Consider the following 21,406-nt stretch of genomic DNA (forward strand, 5'->3'; position numbering starts at 1 on the left):
AGCCCAAAAGAAAGGCAAGCAATAAATATAATGCAAGATTTCATCAATAATTTTTTTATTGTCAAAAATTATATATCCTGGCCCATTGCAATGGCCCCCCTACCCATAAAATAATTAACATATTGCTGTCTAACTTGACGGGCACTTTGGGGGGCCAAGCCAGTACGGACAGTATCCAGGCCTGTAAGGTTGGCTTCTATTTGTCCGGCCTCAGGCCCAACTGTGCCTATATAATTTGGAGAATGCTTATTTAAAAAGTTGTGCAGAATGCAGCACGATAAAATGATAAAATTAAGTTTGTATTCCGCCAAATTAATGGCTGTTTGAAACAGGCGGAACCGGCTGGCCAGAATTCCAAACGCATTCTCAACCACTCTTCTAGCTCTGGCCAGCCGGAAATTAAAAACCCTCCTCTCCGGGGTGAGGGTTCTTTGGGGGAATGGCCTCATGAGGTGCTTGCTGAGAGCGAAGGCTTCATCGGCAATGAAGACAAAGGGGAGTCCTTCCACGTTATCCGCATCAGGTGGCAATCCCAGGCCACCACTCTGGAGACGCTGGCAGAACTCCGTCTGGGCAAATACTCCTCCATCCGACATCCGGCCATTCTTCCCCACGTCCACATATAAAAAATCATAGTGTGCCGACACCACCGCCATTAAAACAATACTGTGGAACCCCTTATAATTAAAATAATATGACCCCGAATGGGGTGGTGGCACAATGTGGACATGTTTCCCATCTATAGCCCCTCCACAATTGGGAAAGTCCCAACGGCTGGCAAAATGGGATGCCACAGTCTGCCATTCCTGTGGCGTTGAAGGAAACTGGGAAATCAAACAAGAAAACCAAAATCAATTAATTTTGAAGCTAACATTGCAAGAAAATTAGACAATTAAAAACATTATTCCCCAGCATCAGTATAACATTCAATAATTTAATTGTTCTGGAATAACTAATATGGAAAGGCACACTTATCAGATTGCTCACCCCCTCTGATGGAACATTGATTACATTTTAGGGGGTTGTGAAATCCCTAAAAAAAATTACTTTTAGGACACGCAGGAATTTAGGGACTAAAAAGGCTACAAGACTGCAGTTGTCGCACTCTGCAGATGCAGTTGCTAACCAGCTTACAGTAAATGAGGTAATGTAAAAAGGCATTCATGTTGCAAGGAGTACACAATCACATGCAAGGGCAATTAATGAAAACACTTTGAGGCTTGCATATGATTTGATGATGGAAATCAGCAGAGCTTCTGCTCATTTACTAAAGCACTGGAACAAATGCACTTGTAGAGTGCACATGCATTTTGCAAAGTGCAACATATATTTGCTTTAGACAAATCAACACCACAGAACATTCCAGCAAATTTTAACGAGGGTGGGGGTGGGGGGGTTGTGAAATCTAGATAATTGCTCATTAGCAGCACACTATTTGGAGTGAGTTTAGGTGGGGGGGGGGTGGGGGGGTTGTGAAATCTAGATAATTGCTCATTAGCAGCACACTATTTGGAGTGAGTTTAGGTGGTGGGGGGGTTGTGAAATCTAGATAATTGCTCATTAGCAGCACACTATTTGGAGTGAGTTTAGGTGGGGGGGGGGGGGTGGGGGGGTTGTGAAATCTAGATAATTGCTCATTAGCAGCACACTATTTGGAGTGAGTTTAGGTGGGGGGGGTGGGGGGGTTGTGAAATCTAGATAATTGCTCATTAGCAGCACACTATTTGGAGTGAGTTTAGGTGGGGGGGGTGGGGGGGTTGTGAAATCTAGATAATTGCTCATTAGCAGCACACTAAATACACTCAAACAAAATACATTCCAAATGAGTAGACTAGGTGGATATGTTCCCATCACTTCATGCTGGGAAGGTTATTGAAGGAAAATATACATGCATGACAAAAAATAACAGGAAAAAATTCCAGCATGTGTGAGGATAAAAAGGGGACATTCACACTATATTGCAATGATGGTAAGTAGTGTTTGAAGCAAGAAATACATCACATTATCAAAGATTACATAAAAGAACATGTGATGCTAATAAAAGAAAAATATCTTACCTTAATATAGTCCTTCTGCAGGACCTGTATGATGGCAGAACAGGTCTCTGGGATAATGATCCCCAGAGCCTGGGGGGAGATGCCTGTCGAGAACTTAAGGTCCTGCAGGCTTCTCTCTGTGGCCAAATACCGCAAGGTAGCGACCAGCCTCTGCTCCGGAGTGATGGCTTGCCTCATGCAGGTATCCTGCCTGCTGATATAGGGGGTCAGCAAAGCCAACAAACGGTCAAAAACGGGGTCCGTCATCCGGAGAAAGTTCCTGAAATCCTCAGGATTATTCTCACGGATCTCACGGAGCAAAGGCATGTGACAGAACTGGTCACGCTGAAGCAACCAATTCTTGGTCCATGAACTCCTCCTCGCCCTGTTCATGGACTGGTCTTGGGCTGAAGAATAAACTACAGCACCAAGCACATACAATGCACGAGCTCTACGACGAGTACGTACAGGTAACATGGCTTCAAAACGGTCGGCTGGTCAGAACGCACTAAACAGAACGCACTGAAGAACAGCAAGGCCTGTGAAGAACGACCTGAAAATCAGGAACGAGCGGCCAATAAAACAAAGATTTCTCAATGCCAACTGACCAAACGCACTGAAAAGCAGATACAAACCTCACAAGCACAGACTGAACAACAGTTAAAACGAACTGAAAAATACGAGTCTCACAAGCGCGAATCGTCTCTCACCAAACTTCTACTAACACGAGATAAACACGAGATTAGCAGAAGGAGCCCAAAGGGTGTCGTACGGGCTATTGAACTTCCGTTTTATAGTCTCGTCGGACTTGGTGTACGTCACCGCGTACTAGGCTGTCGTACTTTTGTGTGGTCGTGTGTGTGCAAGTCCGTTCGTAAGAAAGTCTGCCGCAAGTCCGCCGAAGGTACGTCGGAAGTATGTCGGACAGGCTGTCGGACTTTTGTAGATGAAAAGTCCGACCGTGTGTACGCGGCATAAGTCTTCTCTTTACAGTTGAAACTTGCTTACTTAGATCAGTGTTAAGCTGTGCCTAAAGCTGTTGTCTCATGAGTCATCTGTCACCCAAGCTGACACTCAGAAAAATGTCTTCAGATTCTGTTGTACGTTTGGGTCTGCCAACGTTCCTCCTGTTAGAGTTTCCTCCAGTTTTGCCATTTGATCGTGTAGGAAACTGTACTTGAGTGATATGTAGAGGGCGCTAGAGAGTGGCTATTAATAACATAGACACATAGTGTTAGCTATCATACAATGATGATTGTCTATGTTATTACTAGCGCCCTCTACATATCACTCAATTGTTCTTTGATTAACCCCTTCCCGCCGACCGAACGCATATATGCGTCCTCGGCTTTCCGGGGTTATACCGTTGTTTTCAGCGGGCGATCGGCTACCCGAGTATAACAACCGATGCGGCTAAAAGCCGCTCGGCTGTTATACCGGAGGAGCGGGAGGGGACATCCCCCCCCTCCCGCCGCTGTTACCGGGCCTCCCGTGCGATCGGGAGGCCCAGTGTCCATTCGGGAATCTCCGGCGGCTGGGGGCGGGCTGGAACGAAGCTGCGAGCGGCTTCGTTCCAGCCTTCTAATTGTAAACGCGGAAGCGACGTCATGACGTCACTTCCCATTTACTCGGCTGCCAATGGCGCCGAATTTAAAAAAGTACACAGTATTCAGAATCGCCGTTTTTGGCGATCTGAATACTTTGAAGTGTAAAGGAGGGATGGGGGGTCTTTTAGACCCCCCATCCCTCCATAAAGAGTACCTGTCACCACATATTACTGTCACAAGGGATGTTTACATTGCTTGTGACAGCAATAAAAGTAAAAAAAAAAAAAAAAAAAATTTAAACACAATTTATAAAAGTACAAAAATAAATAAAATAAATAAAAAAAAAAAAAAAAATTTTTAAAGCGCCCCCGTCCCCGCGAGCTCGCGCAGCGAAGAAAACACATACGGAAGTCGCGCCCGCATGTGTAAACGGTGTTCAAACCACACATGTGAGGTATCGCCGCGATCATCAGAGCGAGAGCAATAATTCTAGCCCTAGACCTCCTCTGTAGCTCAAACCTGGTAACCGTAAAAAATTTTTAAAGCGTCGCCTATGGAAATTCATAGGTACCGTAGTTCGTCGCCATTCCACGAGTGCGTGCAATTATAAAGGGTGACATGTTTGGTATCTATTTACTCGGCGTAACATCATCTTTCACATTATACAAAAAAATTGGGGTAACTTTACTGTTTGGATTTTTTAAAATTCATGAAAGTGTCACTTTTCCAAAAATTTGCGTTTAAAACACCGCTGCACAAATACCGTGTGATAAAAAATATTGCAACAATCGCCATTTTATTCTCTAGACTCTCTTCTAAAAAAATATATATAATGTTTGGGTGTTCTAAGTAATTTTCTAGCAAAAAATACAGATTTTAACTTGTAAACACCAAATTTCAAAAATAGGCTTAGTCATGAAAGGGGGGAGCAGTTCTTTCTAACATTTATCTTTTATATTTTATATTCTATATATATATATTTTTTGGCGTGGAGTGTATACACATATTAGGAAACTGTACTTACTGACTGACAACTTTGCTTTTTTTGCAATTTCTCTATAGGAAAGACCTACACTTTTTTTTTCTTTTTTAGAGTACTATACTACATCCTGCAGTACAATACTGTCCAAGGTGTAGTAACACAGTCTGTTTCGACACTCATTTATACAATGTGAAAACAAAAGTGCAGCACCTAAGTGGTCAAGAATGAATATAACAATCCTATAATCAAAAACAAAAGTGTCAATTATATACTTATGACAACAATAACTAACAAAAATGTGACTTTGAAAAGTGCATAAAAAGTCTCACAAAGATGTGAATTTTCTTGGTAAGGAGGAAGGAGGAGGAACACTCAGCACACTAAGATGGCCACTGGCCCCAAAAGCGCTGGGCGGCGGTGTGACATCAGCATGTAGCTCCTCCCAAAGACGTTTTGTTTGCAGGCCAGTGGCTATCTTAGTGTGGTGAACATTCCTCCTAGGCTTGATATATCAGTGGTGCTGACAGCCCGCTGCATGAGTGGAGGATTACAATGCAGATGGATTAAAGTTTTTGCTGGGTATTTTTGTCATAAGTATACTATTTAAACTTTGGTCTTTTAATTATAAGATTGTTATATTCATTCTAGATCACTTAGGCACTACACTTTTGTTTTCACTATTTATTTAATTTACTTACATTGCTTGCTAGCTGCCTAAGTATTGCACTTATATCAAGGGTCCCCAACCTCCGCCCTGTTGATGATCGGGCCACACAGCAAGAGATGAATGCTGACAGTGGTCTACACTTCACAGGCCGTAGTTGCTGTCCATCTCCTGCAGTACGGCTATGCCTGTGTGTCCTCTCCCGGCTCCTCCGCCCACCCAGCCGACAACGTCATATTATCAGCAGGGCAGGGGGCAGGAGGATCTGCAGATCGCAATGAAGGGCTCCTCACACCCCCTGCCCTGCTGATAGGATGACACTGTTGGCTGGGCTGGTGGGCGGAGGAACAGGGAGAGGACACACAGACTGTTAACAGCCTCTGCCCTGCAGGTAGGAGTCCCGAGCAGGAGAGGCAAAGATTGATGTTAGAGAGGAATGGAGGGGAGGGGCAGACTGCAGGGGCACTGTAATATAAAGGGGGGCTGTGATTTAAAGGGGGCAGTGTAATATAAAGGGGACTACATTGTAAAGGGGCACTTTTTACTGTACAGTCCCCTTTACATTACAGTGCCCCCATTACAGTGCAGTCCCCTTGGGAAAATTTACAGTGCAGTCCCTAGGAAAATTGGCTGCCATGAAACTGGTCCCTGGAGCAAAAAAAGGTTGGACACTGCTGACCTCTTTAATTTTGGAAGCTAAGCCGGGTTGGACCTGGTCAGTACTTGGATAGGAGACTGCCTTACCTTACTTGCTAGCTGCATAAATATTCTCCTTAGCACCGACTATTCCTTTTGAGTTTACTGCATTTATACAGACAGAGAGCTTGTAAGTAATGAACAAAAGTAGGGACATCTGCAGGAATTGTTAGCATACATTTTCACTGCTTAATTTACTTTTTGCTGCAGAACAACTATGAGTTTCCCTGAAAATGGCCTTTTTGTATAACTCTGAAATGTACATTATTTTTCAATTTTTTTTAACCTAAACTTTTTTTTCACCTCTGGCAGTTTACTGCTCACCTTTGTACCATTTCAGGTTTTTACTGGACTTTTACTGTTTAGATTGCAATAAAAACTGGAAAAACAGGAGTGTTCTAAAACTTCTGACTGGTAATATATGTTGCCAGTTTTTGTCCATTTAAACCACAGAGAATGCATATATTAACCAGAAGGTCAATAAACAATGTGAATACATCTCTAGCAATTGCAGCCGGAATGCATAGCATTTTAACAATTCCATTGTTGCCAGACAATAGTCATTGATTGGTAAAATAAAAAAGGGATGAAATCAGCAATACATTCATTTTTATAAATGACTTGAGAAGAAGTGTGGATTCATCAATTTAGTTATGAAATTTCAGATCAAGCATGTAAAAATTACAAGGTTAATTTAAAATGTTCTTGATATTAATTTAAAATGTAATCCAGTACAGATGAAATGATTACTGCAGTCCTACGCTTCAAGAAGCAGTGAGATATTAAGGCTTTGTTGCAATTATGAAGGTTTTTAACAATGCAAATGAATGTTTCTGAGATGTCTGATAAGCCAGTGTGCTCTATAGAACTCTCGGAAGAGGTCATAGAAAATGACTGCAAATTAAAGTCAATGCTGGAGTAAACGTTTGCCTGTACCAATGCATAACTTATCACCAGCCCCTCCTTTTACATCTGTTTATCTGGCTGCCATATATAAGTGACAAGCCATAGTCCTCTTCCTCCTTTCAATAAAGACCACAAGCCTACTCTTCCCGGTTCCATAACATGATCAAGCTATGGGAACTGCGTTCTGTAGCATTTGCAAGGGCGGTCTTTGCAGAATTTTTTGCTACTCTTTTATTTGTTTTATTTGGGTTAGGGTCAGCTTTAAACTGGCCAGGAACAAGTCCAAATGTCCTTCAGATTGCCTTGGCCTTTGGCCTTGGTATAGGCACCTTGATTCAAGCTTTTGGCCATGTAAGTGGTGCCCACATAAACCCAGCTGTAACCCTGGCCTTTATGGTGGGTTCTCAGATGTCCTTCCTGCGGGCCGTGTTTTATGTTGGAGCTCAGCTGCTGGGAGCTGTTTCTGGAGCAGCCATACTTCAAGACCTTACTCCTTTGGAAGCTAGAGGGAACTTATCAATAAATGGGGTGAGTTAATAAAATTGACCTTTTTTACATCGTTTTATGTAAAGGGCTTATTATCAAAGCTGGGATCCAGAGTAGCAGAAAATGCAGCTAATCCAGTACAACAAAATGTTGGGGTTCTGGTCAGCGCTGCATACATTAATTAGCTGCTTCTAGACCGTTGAATTAGTTCACAGGAAGTCTAGTCTTTATAAAATGTTTTATTGTATTTTTATTATACAGGAATTATATATCACCAGCAGTTTGTGCATTGCTTTACATCACAGGTGTCAAACACAAGGCCCGCGGGCCGAATCCGGCCCTCCAGGCCATTTCATGTGGCCCTCACACCTCTTCTGCAGCTGCAGGAGAGCTCCAGCCCTCCTCAGGTCCTCCTCCAGACCCCTACTTTCTGTCCAGCTTCTTCCCAGCAGCAGCATAAGGAAAGGGGGTGCACTGTGATGTCAGGGAGAGTAGGGGACTCAACTTCTGATGGTAGGGTGGCTCTTGACATCCAATGTAAGGGGAGGGGATGCGCTGGACATCCAATCTTACAGATACAACCGGCCCTTTTGAGGACAATCATAATGCTGATGCGGCCCATGATGAAATTGAGTTTGACACCCCTGCTTTACATTATAAAGGGAGAAAGTACAGTTGTAGTACAATTCAATACAAGAGGGTTAGAAGGACCTTGCTCCTGAGAGCTTACACTCTAATAGATTGTAAACTTAGGTCTTAAAGCAGACCTAGCTTCAGATATATTTTCATGACTCTTAGGGTCTGGTGTGGATTTTGGGGGGGGGACCTCACACCAAAAATTTAAAAAATAAAATGGCATGAGATCCCTCCCAAAATCCACACTAGACCTTTATCAGTGCATGCAGCCCAGCAGGCCAGAAGAAGGGTTGGGGGAAACGAGTGTGCTTTGTTTAACCACTTGACCTCTGGTAAATTTTACCCTCATGACCAGGCTATTTTTCACTATTTAGCACTGCACTACTTTAACTGGCAATTGCATGGTTGTGCAACACTGTACCCAAACAAAATTTATATATATTTTTTTCACACAATTTTTGGTGGTGGTATGTGATCACCGCTGTGGTTTTTTTTGTTTTGCAATATAAATGAAAAAATACAGAAAATTTTGAAAATAAACAATATTTTTTACTTTCTGCTATAAAACATATCCAATAAATAATAAAAAAATAAAATAAAATTTCTTCATAAATTTTGGCCAAAATATATTCTAAAATGTCTTTGGTAAAAAAAAAATCACAATAAGTGTATATTTATTGGTTTGTGTGAAAGTTACAGCCTTACAAACTATGGTGTATATATACTGGAGTTTTATTTCATACTACTAATGGTGATGATTAGCAACTTATAATGGGACTGCGGTAGTGCGGTGGAAATCTGACACTAACACTGGGGGGCAGGACAGCCATCGGACATTTTGGGGCCCCTTACACAGCTTTAGGCCTGCCCCCCCCCTGGACCTGACCATCAAAATTTCCCAGGGCCCCCCAGTGACCGTCCCACCAAGTCCCATCCCATGTCCTCCTCCTCCTTTCCATGTCCTCCTCCTCCTTTCCATGTCCTCCTCTTCTATCCCATCTCCCCATCCCATGTCCTCCTCCTCCAATCCCATCTCCCCATCCCACGTCCTCCTCCTCCTTCATCCTATCTCCTCCATCCCATTCCTCCTTCTTCAGTCTCATCTTCTCCATCCCATGTCCTCTTCCGCCTCCTTCCCATTGCCTCCATCCCATGTCCTCCTCCATCCCATCTCCTCCTCCTCCAGGTCCATCTCCTCTATCCCATGTCCTCCTCCTTCAGTCCCATCCCCCCATCCCATGGGACAGCAATATGGTTGGCAATACAATACACCGTTATTAACGTGGGGGTGGCATAGGCTATGCATACCTCCCAACTTTTTGGGAATGAGGGACACCTATCAGCAAAAGTATGCAGGCATAGGACATACCCCTTAAAGGAGAATTGTACAAAAAAACAAGATTGGTTAAACCCACAAGTGTTTTTTTTACCACTACTATTCCTTTATATTGGCTTTTGGAATTTACAAATACAACAATTTAGAAATCAGATTTTTTTAGAAAGGTTTAGCACTGGGAAACACTTTAAGATAGATAAAAAGTGTATTTTACATACATCTATATAGATCAGACCAAAATGAGGGACAAATGAGGAGGAACGAGGGACAGAGGGACATTGCTCCAAATCAGGGACAGTCCCTCGAAATCAGGGACAGTTGGGAACTATGGGCTATGAACTGTACATTCTAGCAGCTTCAGGGAAACACTCTATTTTTCTATCCTCTCTTACCTCGGCCTTTTGGGGACCTTCGGAGGGTTTTTTTTTTTTTAAGAAGCTTGCAATCCATGTCATTTGCCAGCAATTTAAACAAATGTGTGAGGTCCCCCTAAATAACCATGCAAGGGTTGTTAGGAATCAATGCCGGATGAGACATAGATAGAGGTTAACTGTGATTGGAACAAGCTTTTAGCTGTGTTATATTGAGATTGTTACTTGGCTATTGGAGTATGGGTTGCATAAGAGGTATTGTGTAATCCTGTTTACAATGTTTGTAATGCTTTCCCTGCAAACTCAATAAAATCTTGTTGGATTAAAAAAAAAAAAATAACCATGCAAGACCCTTAATCTGAGCATGCAGCCTGACTGGCCAGGAAAGGGGGGGAAGGGGCACACTGACTAAAATGTGACCGTAATTTCTGTAAGAGAATAATACCTGTATCTTCAGCTTCATCTAATGGTCAAAACTACAGTAACTAGTTACAGTAAGTCCCCTACTTACAAACGAGTTAAATTCTGAGAGCTCGTTCGTAAGTTCAACTAGTTCGTCCAGCAAAGATCAGCACTTGCAGACATACAGTGGGGAGAACAAGTATTTTATACACTGCCGATTTTGCAGGTTTTCCTACTTACAAAGCATGTAGAGGTCTGTAATTTGTATCATAGGTACACTTCAACTGTGAGAGACGGAATCTAAAACAAAAATCCAGAAAATCACATTTTATGATTTTTAAATAATTCATTTGCATTTTATTGCATGACATAAGTATTTGATCACCTACCAACCAGTAAGAATTCCTGCTCTCAGAGACCTGTTATTTTTTCTTTAAGACGCCCTCCTGTTTTCAACTCATTACCTGTATTAACTGCATCTGTTTGAACTTGTTACCAGTATAAAAGACACCTGTCCACACATGCAATCAAACAGACTCCAACCTCTCCACAATGACCAGAGAGCTGTGTAAGGACATCAGGGATAAAATTTTAGACCTGCACAAGGCTGGGATGGGCTACAGGACAATAGGCAAGCAGCTTGGTGAGAAGGCAACAACTGTTGGCACAATTATTAGAAAATGGAAGAAGTTCAAGATGACGGTCAATCTCCCTCAGTCTGGGGCTCCATGCAAGATCTCAAATTGTGGGGCATCAATGATCATGAGGAAGGTGAGGGATCATCCCAGAACTACACGGCAGGACCTGGTCAATGACCTGAAGAGAGCTGGGACCACAGTCTCAAAGAAAACCATAAGTAACACACTATGCCATCATGCTTTAAAATCCTGCAGCGCACGTAAGGTCCCCCTGCTCAAGCCAGCGCATGTCCAGGCCCGTCTGAAGTTTGCCAATGACCATCTGGATGATCCAGAGGAGGAATGGGAGGAGGTCATGTGGTCTGATGACACAAAAATAGAGCTTTTTGGTCTAAACTCCACTCGCCGTGTTTGGAGGAAGAAGGATGAGTACAACCCCAAGAACACCATCCCAACCTTGAAGCATGGGGGGGTGGAAACATCATTCTTTGGGGCTGCTTTTCTGCAAAGGGGGTAGGACGACTGCACCGTATTGAGGGGAGGATGGATGGGGCCATGTATCGCGATATCTTGGCCAACAACCTCCTTCCCTCAGTGAGAGCATTGAAGATGGGTCATGGCTGGATCTTCCAGCATGACAATGACCTGAAACACACAGCCAGGGCAACTAAGGAGTGGCTCCGTAAGAAGGATCTCGAGGTCCTGGAGTGGCCTAGCCAGTCTCCAGACCTGAACCCAATAGAAAATCTTTGGAGGGAGCTGAAAGTCCATAACCTGAAGTACCGTATATACTCGTGTATAAGTCGAATTTTTCAGCCCCTTTTTTGGGGCTGAGAGTGCCCCCTTCGACTTATACACGAGTCACCGCCATCTGCCTACATGATCAGCGTGTCATGCAGGTAGACGGCGGCCAGCGTGTGCTGCATAGACTCGGCAACGGCTCTGGGCTCTCACAGTTCAAAAGCTGCGCCTCCTCGTCTGTAATAGGCAGTCAGTGTACAGCCTATCACAGACATTCTCTCATCCTCTTCTGTGGTATGAGGATGAGAGAAGATCCGTGATAGGCTGACCGCTGACTGCTGGGAAATGGAGTTTTTGGACGAGGAGGAGGCGCGGCTTTTGAACAGTGAATGGCCGCTGAATACTACACGGTGATCGTTGCAGAGCGGCGCCTGGAGGATGCACAGGACACAGGTAGGATGCACACACACACATGCACACAGGTACATATACACATGACACATACACAGGACACAGGTACATATACACATGCACATATATACATGACACAGGTACATATACACATGCACATATACACATGACACAGGTACATATACACATGCACATATATACACAGGACACATGACACATATGCACAGGACACATGACACATATGCACATATGCACAGGACACAGGAAGGTATACAGCTGCAGATGGGCATTGTTGACCATCTTTTTCCACTTACAGTAGCTGTGCATTTCTCACCCTCGTCTTATACTCGGGTCAATGCATTTTTCCCATTTTGTTGTGGTAAATTAGGGCCTCGACTTATACTCGGAACGACTTATACTCGAGTATATACGGTATCTGGAGAAGGTCTGTATGGAGGAGTGGGACAAAATCCCTACTGCAGTGTGTGCAAACCTGGCCAAGAACTACAGAAAACGTATGATCTCTAATTGCAAACAAAGGTTTCTGTACCAAGTATTAAAGTGGAGTTCCACCCACTTTTACAACTCTTCAGCATCCCTCACTAAACTGTGCACTGTAAACAAATTGGATATTTTTAAATTTTTTTTCTCAGCACCTACTGTATATCTGCTGTATTCATTTTTCACTTCCTCCTCCCTGGCCGCGGCTCATCGCATCATTTCCTGTTTGCAATGCCTTCTGGGAAGGGGCGGCAACTTCCTCTGAAACTGCCATTACTATGGAAACCTGACCTGAAACCTATTACACTGCTTGTGCTGCACTGAGCATGTGGGGCGACAACTTCCTCTGAAACTGCCATTGCTATGGAAACCTGACCTTAAACCTATTACACTGCTTGTGCTGCACTGAGCATGTTCGAGATCTGGAAGGATGAGATCCAGGAAGAAATACAGTCTGGCTTCAGATGCCCACACTTAAGATGGCCACGGCCTGCTGTAAGTTTATAAAATAACAAACTACTGCTATAAACTAACAAAACCAACCTTAGTTTACAGACTAACTTTACTAGAATACATTAAGCTTGTGTATTATAGGGGTATTTTTATTTAAAAAGTATAATTTCGGCCAGAACACCACTTTAAGTTCTGCTTTTCTGATGTATCAAATATTTATGTCGTGCAATAAAATGCAAATGAATTATTTAAAAATCATACAGTGTGATTTTCTGGATTTTTGTTTTAGATTCCGTCCCTCGCAGTTTAAGAGTAGCAATAATAAAAATGACAGACCTCTACATGCTTTGTAAGTAGGAAAACCTGCAAAATCGGCACTCTATCAAATACTTGTTCTCCCCACTGTAGGCTGTGAGTGCCGATCAGTGTGTTCTGGTGGGGGGAGTCCCGCTGCCAGAACACAAAGGCACAGCAGTGGAGATTGCTGCACCAACATGGCTTGTGTTGGTATGACTATCTGTCGTTTTTTTTTTTTGTTCTGCCTTCTAGACTGAATGAAAAAAAAATTGAGTGTGTGTACCAGTGGTGGCTGGTGCCCCATTTTTTGGGGGGGTGCACTTATCAGGTCCACACTTACCCCATCCAGGTCGCGAGTGGCTTCCCTGTCTTCTCCTGCCCTGGCCAAATCGGCTTTAAGACCCGCTTCCTGTCCTGATTGGCCGTGAGGAGAAGCAGGAAGACAAAAATTAATATCGCTTCGCTACTGTCACAAGTCTCAGGCACGAATCATGTGCTTCAAAAAAAATTTTAAATCTTGTAGAAATCGATGGGTCCGGTGTCCTGCATGGAGATTAGGGGCCGGCGCATACAGATTATTGGGGTGGCGCTTCTATGCTCCTTATGGACTGGCCACCGCTGGTGTGTACCCAGCTTTACAGGATTGGACATACGAACACATGTTCACATCTTTGAAGGTTCCCAAGTTGAATGTTCCTATGTAGTGTACTTACTGTATAGTTTTTGGAAACAGGCCATAATTCCTTACAAAAATGACAGTCACATTTCCTTCCACATGCACTAATGCTTCAGACATTTGTGAAATGAATGTCCTATAAACAGACCCCAGACAGTGTACAGTCAGATCCAAAATGGGATCAATAATGTATCTAGTAAACATTTGTTCGTTTTCGTTTCATTCATTTTGTTTTTTTTTCATTTCTCAGGTCATTTGTTATGATCGCAATTCGTAAATTCGTAAATTCAAAAAAATTAGTAAATTCGAAAAAATTCGTAAATTTAAAATTCAAAAATCCGAAAGCCTGAAAATTTTAAAATCTGAAATAATAACTAACTAATAATAACTTTACCACTACTAAATATTACATTATAGATATTGTAATTTCCTTACAAAATTGGCTGTTAGTGAACGTAACGAATACGAATTTATCCAAAGTTACGAATTATCCAAAATAACGAATGCCGCATCTAAATAAATGGAACAGAACAAATTTATAATAATAAATAACAATAATAATAACTTTTTATTATTATTATTATTATTTATTATTAATTTGTAGGCAGGATAGGTATCAGAAGGGGGAGGGAACATTTCTAAGAATAGTTTTGATTAATCAGGAATTCCACTTTAATCGTTTGCCCAAACACTGTACATTTACTGTGAGCTGGCTGTGCAGAACCACGTATATATACAGCATCTCACAAAAGTGAGTACACCCCCACATTTTTTGTAAATATTTTATTACACCTTTTCATGTGACAACACTGAAGAAATGACACTTTGCTACAATGTAAAGTAGTGAGTGTACAGCTTGTATAACAGTGTAAATTTGCTGTCCCCTCAAAATAACTCAACACACAGCCATTAATGTCTAAACCAATGGCAACAAAAATGAGTGTCCAAATTGAGCCCAATTAGCCATTTCCCTACCCGGTGTCATGTGACTCCTTAGTGTTACAAGTTCTCAGGTGTGAATGGAGAGCAGGTTTGTTAAATTTGGTGTTATCGCTCTCATGCTGCGTACACACGATCGGAAATGCCGCCAGCAAAACTCCAATGAGAGCTTTTTGTCTGAAAATGCGACCATGTGTATGCTCCATTGGTCTTTTGCTGACGGAATTCCAGCCAGCAAAAGATTGAGTGCATATTCTCTATTTTTCGGTCTGGAAAAGTTCCTATCCGAAAATGCGTTCAGACACAAAAAAAATCACACATGCTCGGAAACAATTCGATGCATGCTCGGAAGCATTGAACTTCATTTTCTCGGATCGTCGTAGTGTTGTACGTCACTGCGTTCTTGACGATCGAAAGTTCAGAGAACTTTTGTGTGACCGTGTGTATGCAAGGCAAGCTTGAGTGGAATTCCGTCGGAAAAACCATCCAAGATTTTCTGACAGAAATTCCGATCGTGTGTAAGCGGCATCACTCTCTCATACTGGTCACTGGAAGTTCAAAATGACAAACAAAGATTTTGGGGGCACACCCTAAAAAATGCATAAAAGATGGTGCAGCCATAAGACCATACAAACAGAAAAAAAGATTACAGCGCACACATACAAAAATGACATTTATCCTGCAGGGCTAGTTAAAAACACCTGAACATATTCAAAAAACACGGGGGTTTGGTCACACTATATGGTCATAAGTTTTCCTCTGGGTACTCCAGTTCTCTCCTGCTCTCCAAAGACATACTGGTAGGTTAATAGGCTCTTGCCTAAATTTGGCCCTAGTAAGCATACAGTGCACCTGGAAAGTATTCACAGCCCTTTACTTTTTCCACATTTTGTTATGTTACAGCCTTATTCCAAAATTAATTAAATTAATTATTTTCCTCAAAATTCTTCAAACAATACCCCACAATGACAACGTGAAAGAAGTTTGTTTGAAATCTTTGCAAATTTATTAAAAATAAAAATAAAACATATCACTTGTACATAAGTATTCACAGGCCCGGCCTGGGACAAAAAATAGGCCCGAGCATTTTGGATTGAGCAGTCCATAACATGTCAACCAGCGACGGGGGATCAGGAGAGGGGGGACCAGGAATAAGCCTGGGGGGGTGGAGAGCACAGTGGGGCAGCGGAGAGCATGGGAGGATGTGGAGAGCACGGGGGAGGGGGGAACGGAGAGCATGGGGGGATGTGGAGAGCATGGGGGAGGGTGGCGGAGAGCATGGGGGGATGTGGAGAACACAGGGGGGCTGGCAGAGAGCATGGGGGAGGTGGAGAGCATAGGGAGATGTGGAGAGCACGGGAGGGGCAGCGGAGAGTTTGGGGGAATGTGGAGAACACAGGGAGGGGGGTGGTGGAGAGCATAGGGGGAGGTGGGGAGCACAGGGGGGCAGCAGAGAGCCTGGGGGGAATGTGGAGAGCACGGGGGGTGGCGGAGAGCCTGGGGGGGGTAGCAGAGAGAAGCAGGATAGGAGGAGCGGTGGGGGCAGCTGCATATAGAAGAATCTATACAGAAAATAAGACCCTTTAAATAGGGAGCTTATATACCCCCCAGTATAGTGGGACTTTGTAGGCGAACCATACAATTGAAATAGATAAAAAATATTATATTTATTTGAAAAAAGCGTAAAAACAGAATACATTGGACATGAATCTCAACAATAGTACTTATGCAATATAATTCACTTTCACATAACAATTTTGTATACTTCCATTTATAAATAAGATATTTTCTCTAAAGGCCTGACATGTTTCAGGACGATGTCCCTTCTTCAGAGGCGTATTGCAGAGAGAAAAATCGTGTATATAGGAGATACATTCTGAAACAACAAATGAGAATGATTTGCACAATATGACAATATGAACGGAAGAAAGTTCAGCAACCCAGCATACCACAGTGTCCACCATACATACCAGTGAGAAGTTATTCGAGAATGAAAAATATATGCATAAAATATGCACAGACATCCAATTTTGGATGTGGCATCAATTTATATCTTTTGGATAAAAAACACTGGCTGACCAACCAGTGTAAAGAAATGGTTATCCCTCGGCTTCAGGAAATGACCTCGCAAAGGCCCCCCAAGTGAAAGGACGGCCCTGGTGGGTCCCAAATTGACCTTAAAAAGGAAAAAAGAAAGACTTTTGAGTAATTTACTCAAAAACCATTATTTGTACAGACATTTTATTACCCATTCACCATAGAAAACTTGCTCTTTCATTTATTCTTAAGCAAAAAGTATATATAATATATATATGTATAGGACCAGTATCTCATGTGGTATAAGATCATACTGTCTTAAAAGACTTCAAGTATTCAAGAAAGGCCATTTAGAAAAACTTGCTAAATTTGAGAGATTGATAGTGCCACCATCTGGTACCAAAAAGGAGAAAGAAAGAAAAAAAAAAAGAAAAAAAAGAAAGAAAAGGAGAAAGAAAGCCTTTCTGCCTATAAATAGGAATGGAACAATTATTAGGTAGCTGAACCGATTTACCAAATGAATAGAAAGGGAAGTAAATGAAAAAAAAAAAAAAAAAAACCCATAAAGAGGTTTGTTTGTTTTTGTCTCTCATAGGGAGACAAGATAGTTAACTTGTCTCTGTCTTTTATAGAGTGTATCTTATAGGGAGATGTATCGCCCATAGTAGGGGGGAAGAGGTTCAAAAGTACTCACTTTTTGGAAGCAGAGATGGTGCATGGGCAGCTGGAGCGACGAGCGCCTTGTAGCCTGAATGGTGGGATAACACACTGAGCAGGACGTCCATACAGGGCTTAAATAGCCGCCGGCGCCTGCGCAGTGAGATCCATAACAGAGGTGTCAGCAGAGGAAGGAAAGCCACTCTGCGGAGCGCGCATGTGTCAGATGGAACGACGCATCCAGGGTGGGCGGGAGCTGGGGATCCTAAAAGGAAAGAAGCCCAGGGGTCACGCCGTCACCGAGAATAGCATCATCACGCACGACACAGAGCGCAGCCACGTACTGATAGACTAATGTTGTTTAATTGCATGGAATCGAGCAAAAGCAATGGAGAGGAACAAACATTGTTATGACAAAAAGGAGCACGGTCATATAAAAAAAGGAAGGGGAGAAATGAAAAAAAGGAGGGGGAGAAGGAGGATGAAACAAAGTAATAGAGGAAAAAGGAAGAAAAAAAGAAAAAGGCAAATGGAAAAATTATAACAACCGTGTAAAGAAAAAATTGCATAAAAAAATAAAAAATAAAAAGAATGAAATGGAAATCACCCAGCTGATTTCCCTTCATTTCCTGTTTAGAAAACAGAACAAGGGAGGGACCCAGGGTGTCCAAAAAGTGGGGCCCCAGGGGAAGGTCTGCACGGCGCCCACCCAGAGCCGAAGTGCTGGGGGAGCGTCATGCAGGTCCACCCCACCGACGCACGAAAACACCGTCATGACAAGCCCGTTGTCGGACGAGTCTGCAGTGTAAAAAGGTGCCACGCCGTCATCACAGATGGTTCGACATGGCCCACGTGCGCCGGGCGAGGGCAGATCAAGAGCCGAGCAACCAAAAAACGTATACAAACTGGATAAAAAAGGTTTTTTACCACTAGGTAAAAGCCCTTTTCAAATTATCTCCAAATGAAGTGATTATCAAAAACACATCACTCTGGTAAATCAGGCATGGTGGACATGGCTGGGTAAGCAGTGAAATGGATAAACATACATGGCAGATAATGTAATACGTATATGTGATATATTTTATACATCGAGTCAAATGGCAAAGGTTATGAGGGCTATATACATGTTTAGTAAACATATACATGCTAGGCATATTTGATGGATCGTTATAAATGTGCAGCTATGTTGGAGCTGCATTCTATAAATACAGGTGACATCATAAAGAGATATCTATAAGGAGTTTATCATCAAGGACCTGATCAACTAAACATTGCCTCTGGGTAACCCAGAGACATCCCACGAGAAGCACACACTTCCGATGTTATGCCGGGTGTGCAGTGTTAAACTTTCATTCTTTTTCACACCCCCCTGAGACAAAGCCATCTAAAAAGGGACGAAAGCTCATCTGGGTATTCAAACCTGGGAATTGTGTTGCATTGAGGCTTGCGATCCAACGGGCCTCCCTCAGGAGCAAGACCTTGTTCCAATCACTACCCCTCGTGTCCGGATGGACACGGTCGAGGATGGTGAAGTGGACATGGGGAAACTTTCCAGTGTGGTGGTCTCGCACGTGTCGCCCCAGAGGAAGGTCCGGGTCCGCCTGCCTCATGCTGGTGATATGTTGTGCCGCCCTTTTATGAAACTCTAGCTTGGTTTAACCAACGTAGAAGCATTTGCATTGGCAAGTTAGTAGGTAAACAACTCCAGGGGTCTTGCAATTGGAGAAATGCCTCGGCCTGTACATTCTTCCATTAGGTAGTTTGAATTTGTTTTGTGTGTTCATGTAGCGGCAACATGAGCATCCACCACATGTAAAAGTTCCTAGTCGTTTGCATATATCTGAATGAAAAGTGCCTGTATATTCACTTTTTACAAGGCAATCCCCTAATGAGCGGGCCTTCCTAAATGTGATGGTAGGTGTAGCGGATATGTGTGGTTTTAAATTGGGGTCTATTTGTAGTAGATGCCAATATTTTTGTAGGATACTTTTGAGAATCCCATGCTGCTTGTTGAAGGTGGTAATTACTCTAATAGCCGATTGGGAGGTGGAGGTGGTTTTTTGGAGAACAAGATGTTGTGCCTTAGTTGTCCTCGGGCTCTTTTAAATGCTTTTTTTAGGCATGTGGGTGAGTATCCTTGTTCGAGGAGTCTCACTCTTAATTTATTAGCTTCCCTAATGAAATCAGCTTCTTTTGAACAGTTACGTTTGAGTCTTAAATATTGCTCATAAGGTATGGATGCAACTAATGATTTGGGATGTGAGCTTGATGCATGTAGAATCGTATTTCCAGCGGTCTCTTTCCGATAGAGACCGCTGGAAAGGGACCCATCTGTAGATTTGGTTATATTGAGGTCTAAAAAGTTGATTGAGGTATCACTGAACGTCATCGTGAAAAATAGGTTAGAGTTATTTGAGTTCATAATTTGTATGAACGAATGTAAGGCCTCAGAGGTACCATTCCATATCATAAATATATCGTCTATATACCTGAACCATGCTGCTACATGGGTGGTGTATGGCGAAAGGTTATCATCTGACAGAAGCGACCTCTCCCACTCCCCCAGGTACAGGTTGGCATACGATGGGGCACAACAAGTCCCCATCGCAACCCCTTGCACCTGGAGGTAGTGGGAGCCGTCAAATGTGAAAAAATTGTGTGTTAAAATGAAATCAAGAGATTCCAAAAGAAAAAAATTGAGTTTGCGATCATCTTTGTGAGATTGTGACAAAATATGTCTAATGGCTGAGAGTCCTGCATCATGCGGAATAGAGCTGTATAGTGCCTCGACGTCAATGGCTACTAAGAGCGAACGTGGTAGTGTATGTAGTTCTTCCAGATTTTGCAACAAATGGATGGTGTCCTTAATGTATGAAAACAGACCTGCAACGTAAGGTCTGAGGTGGCTGTCTACAAACTTGCTAAGGTTTTCAGTTAGGGACCCATTTCCGGAAATGATGGGACGTCCGGGAGGTGTTTCTTTGTTTTTGTGTATTTTGGGAAGACAGTATAGCGTGGGAGTACGTGGATATGGGGTTCTTATGTATTCCCAAATGTCTTTGTCGATGGCTCCACTACAGAATGCCTTATCCACCAAATCATAGAAGGCAACATGAAATTTGTCTACAGTGCTTTTTGAGATGCTTTTTGAGATGTGTTTTTGATAATCACTTCATTTGGAGATAATTTGAAAAGGGCTTTTACCTAGTGGTAAAAAACCTTTTTTATCCAGTTTGTATACATTTTTTAGTTGCTCGGCTCTTGATCTGCCCTCGCCCGGCGCACTGTGATGACGGCGTGGCACCTTTTTTACACTGCAGACTCGTCCGACGACGGGCTTGTCATGACGGTGTTTTCGTGCGTCGGTGGGGTGGACCTGCATGATGCTCCCCCAGCACTTCGGCTCTGGGTGGGCGCCGTGCAGACCCTCCCCTGGGGCCCCACTTTTTGGACACCCTGGGTCCCTCCCTCGTTCTGTTTTCTAAACAGGAAATGAAGGGAAATCAGTTGGGTGATTTCCATTTCATTCTTTTTATTTTTTATTTTTTTTATGCAATTTTTTCTTTACACGGTCGTTATAATTTTTCCATTTGCCTTTTTCTTCTTTCTTTTTTTCTTCCTTTTTCCTCTATTACTTTGTTTCATCCTCCTTCTCCCCCTCCTTTTTTTTTCATTTCTCCCCTTCCTTTTTTTATATAACCGTGCTCCTTTTTGTCATAACAATGTTTGTTCCTCTCCTTTGCTTTTGCTCGATTCCATGCAATTAAACAACATTAGCCTATCAGTACGTGGCTGCGCTCTGTGTCGTGCGTGATGACGCTATTCTCGGTGACGGCGTGACCCCTGGGCTTCTTTCCTTTTAGGATCCCCAGCGCCCGCCCTCCCTGGATGCATCGTTCCATCTGACGCATGCGCGCTCTGCAGAGTGGCTTTCCTTCCTCTGCTGACACCTCTGTTATGGATCTCACTGCGCAGGCGCCGGCGGCTATTTAAG

The 21,406-nt window shown here is 42.9% G+C and overlaps 1 protein-coding gene and 1 long non-coding RNA gene across 2 annotated transcripts in view; one reads left to right on the forward strand and one right to left on the reverse strand.

The window, feature by feature from the left end:
• Positions 1–6,990: 6,990 nt before the first annotated feature.
• Positions 6,991–21,406, forward strand: part of LOC141127019 (aquaporin-2-like) — a 50,820-nt gene continuing 36,404 nt past the window's right edge. Inside the window, exon 1 of the mRNA XM_073613144.1 lies at positions 6,991–7,359. Within this exon, the coding sequence (XP_073469245.1) occupies positions 6,991–7,359 (369 nt within the window). The remainder of the gene's footprint in view (positions 7,360–21,406) is intronic.
• On the reverse strand, positions 16,225–17,558 carry LOC141127020 (uncharacterized). Its single transcript, XR_012241479.1, has 3 exons — positions 17,450–17,558; positions 16,689–16,894; positions 16,225–16,594 (listed from the first exon to the last, which is right to left on the reverse strand). It is a non-coding gene; the product is annotated as an uncharacterized lncRNA (long non-coding RNA).

The sequence above is a fragment of the Aquarana catesbeiana genome, linkage group LG02, assembly GCF_042186555.1.
Source record: "Aquarana catesbeiana isolate 2022-GZ linkage group LG02, ASM4218655v1, whole genome shotgun sequence".
In the NCBI taxonomy this organism is placed as follows: domain Eukaryota; kingdom Metazoa; phylum Chordata; class Amphibia; order Anura; family Ranidae; genus Aquarana; species Aquarana catesbeiana.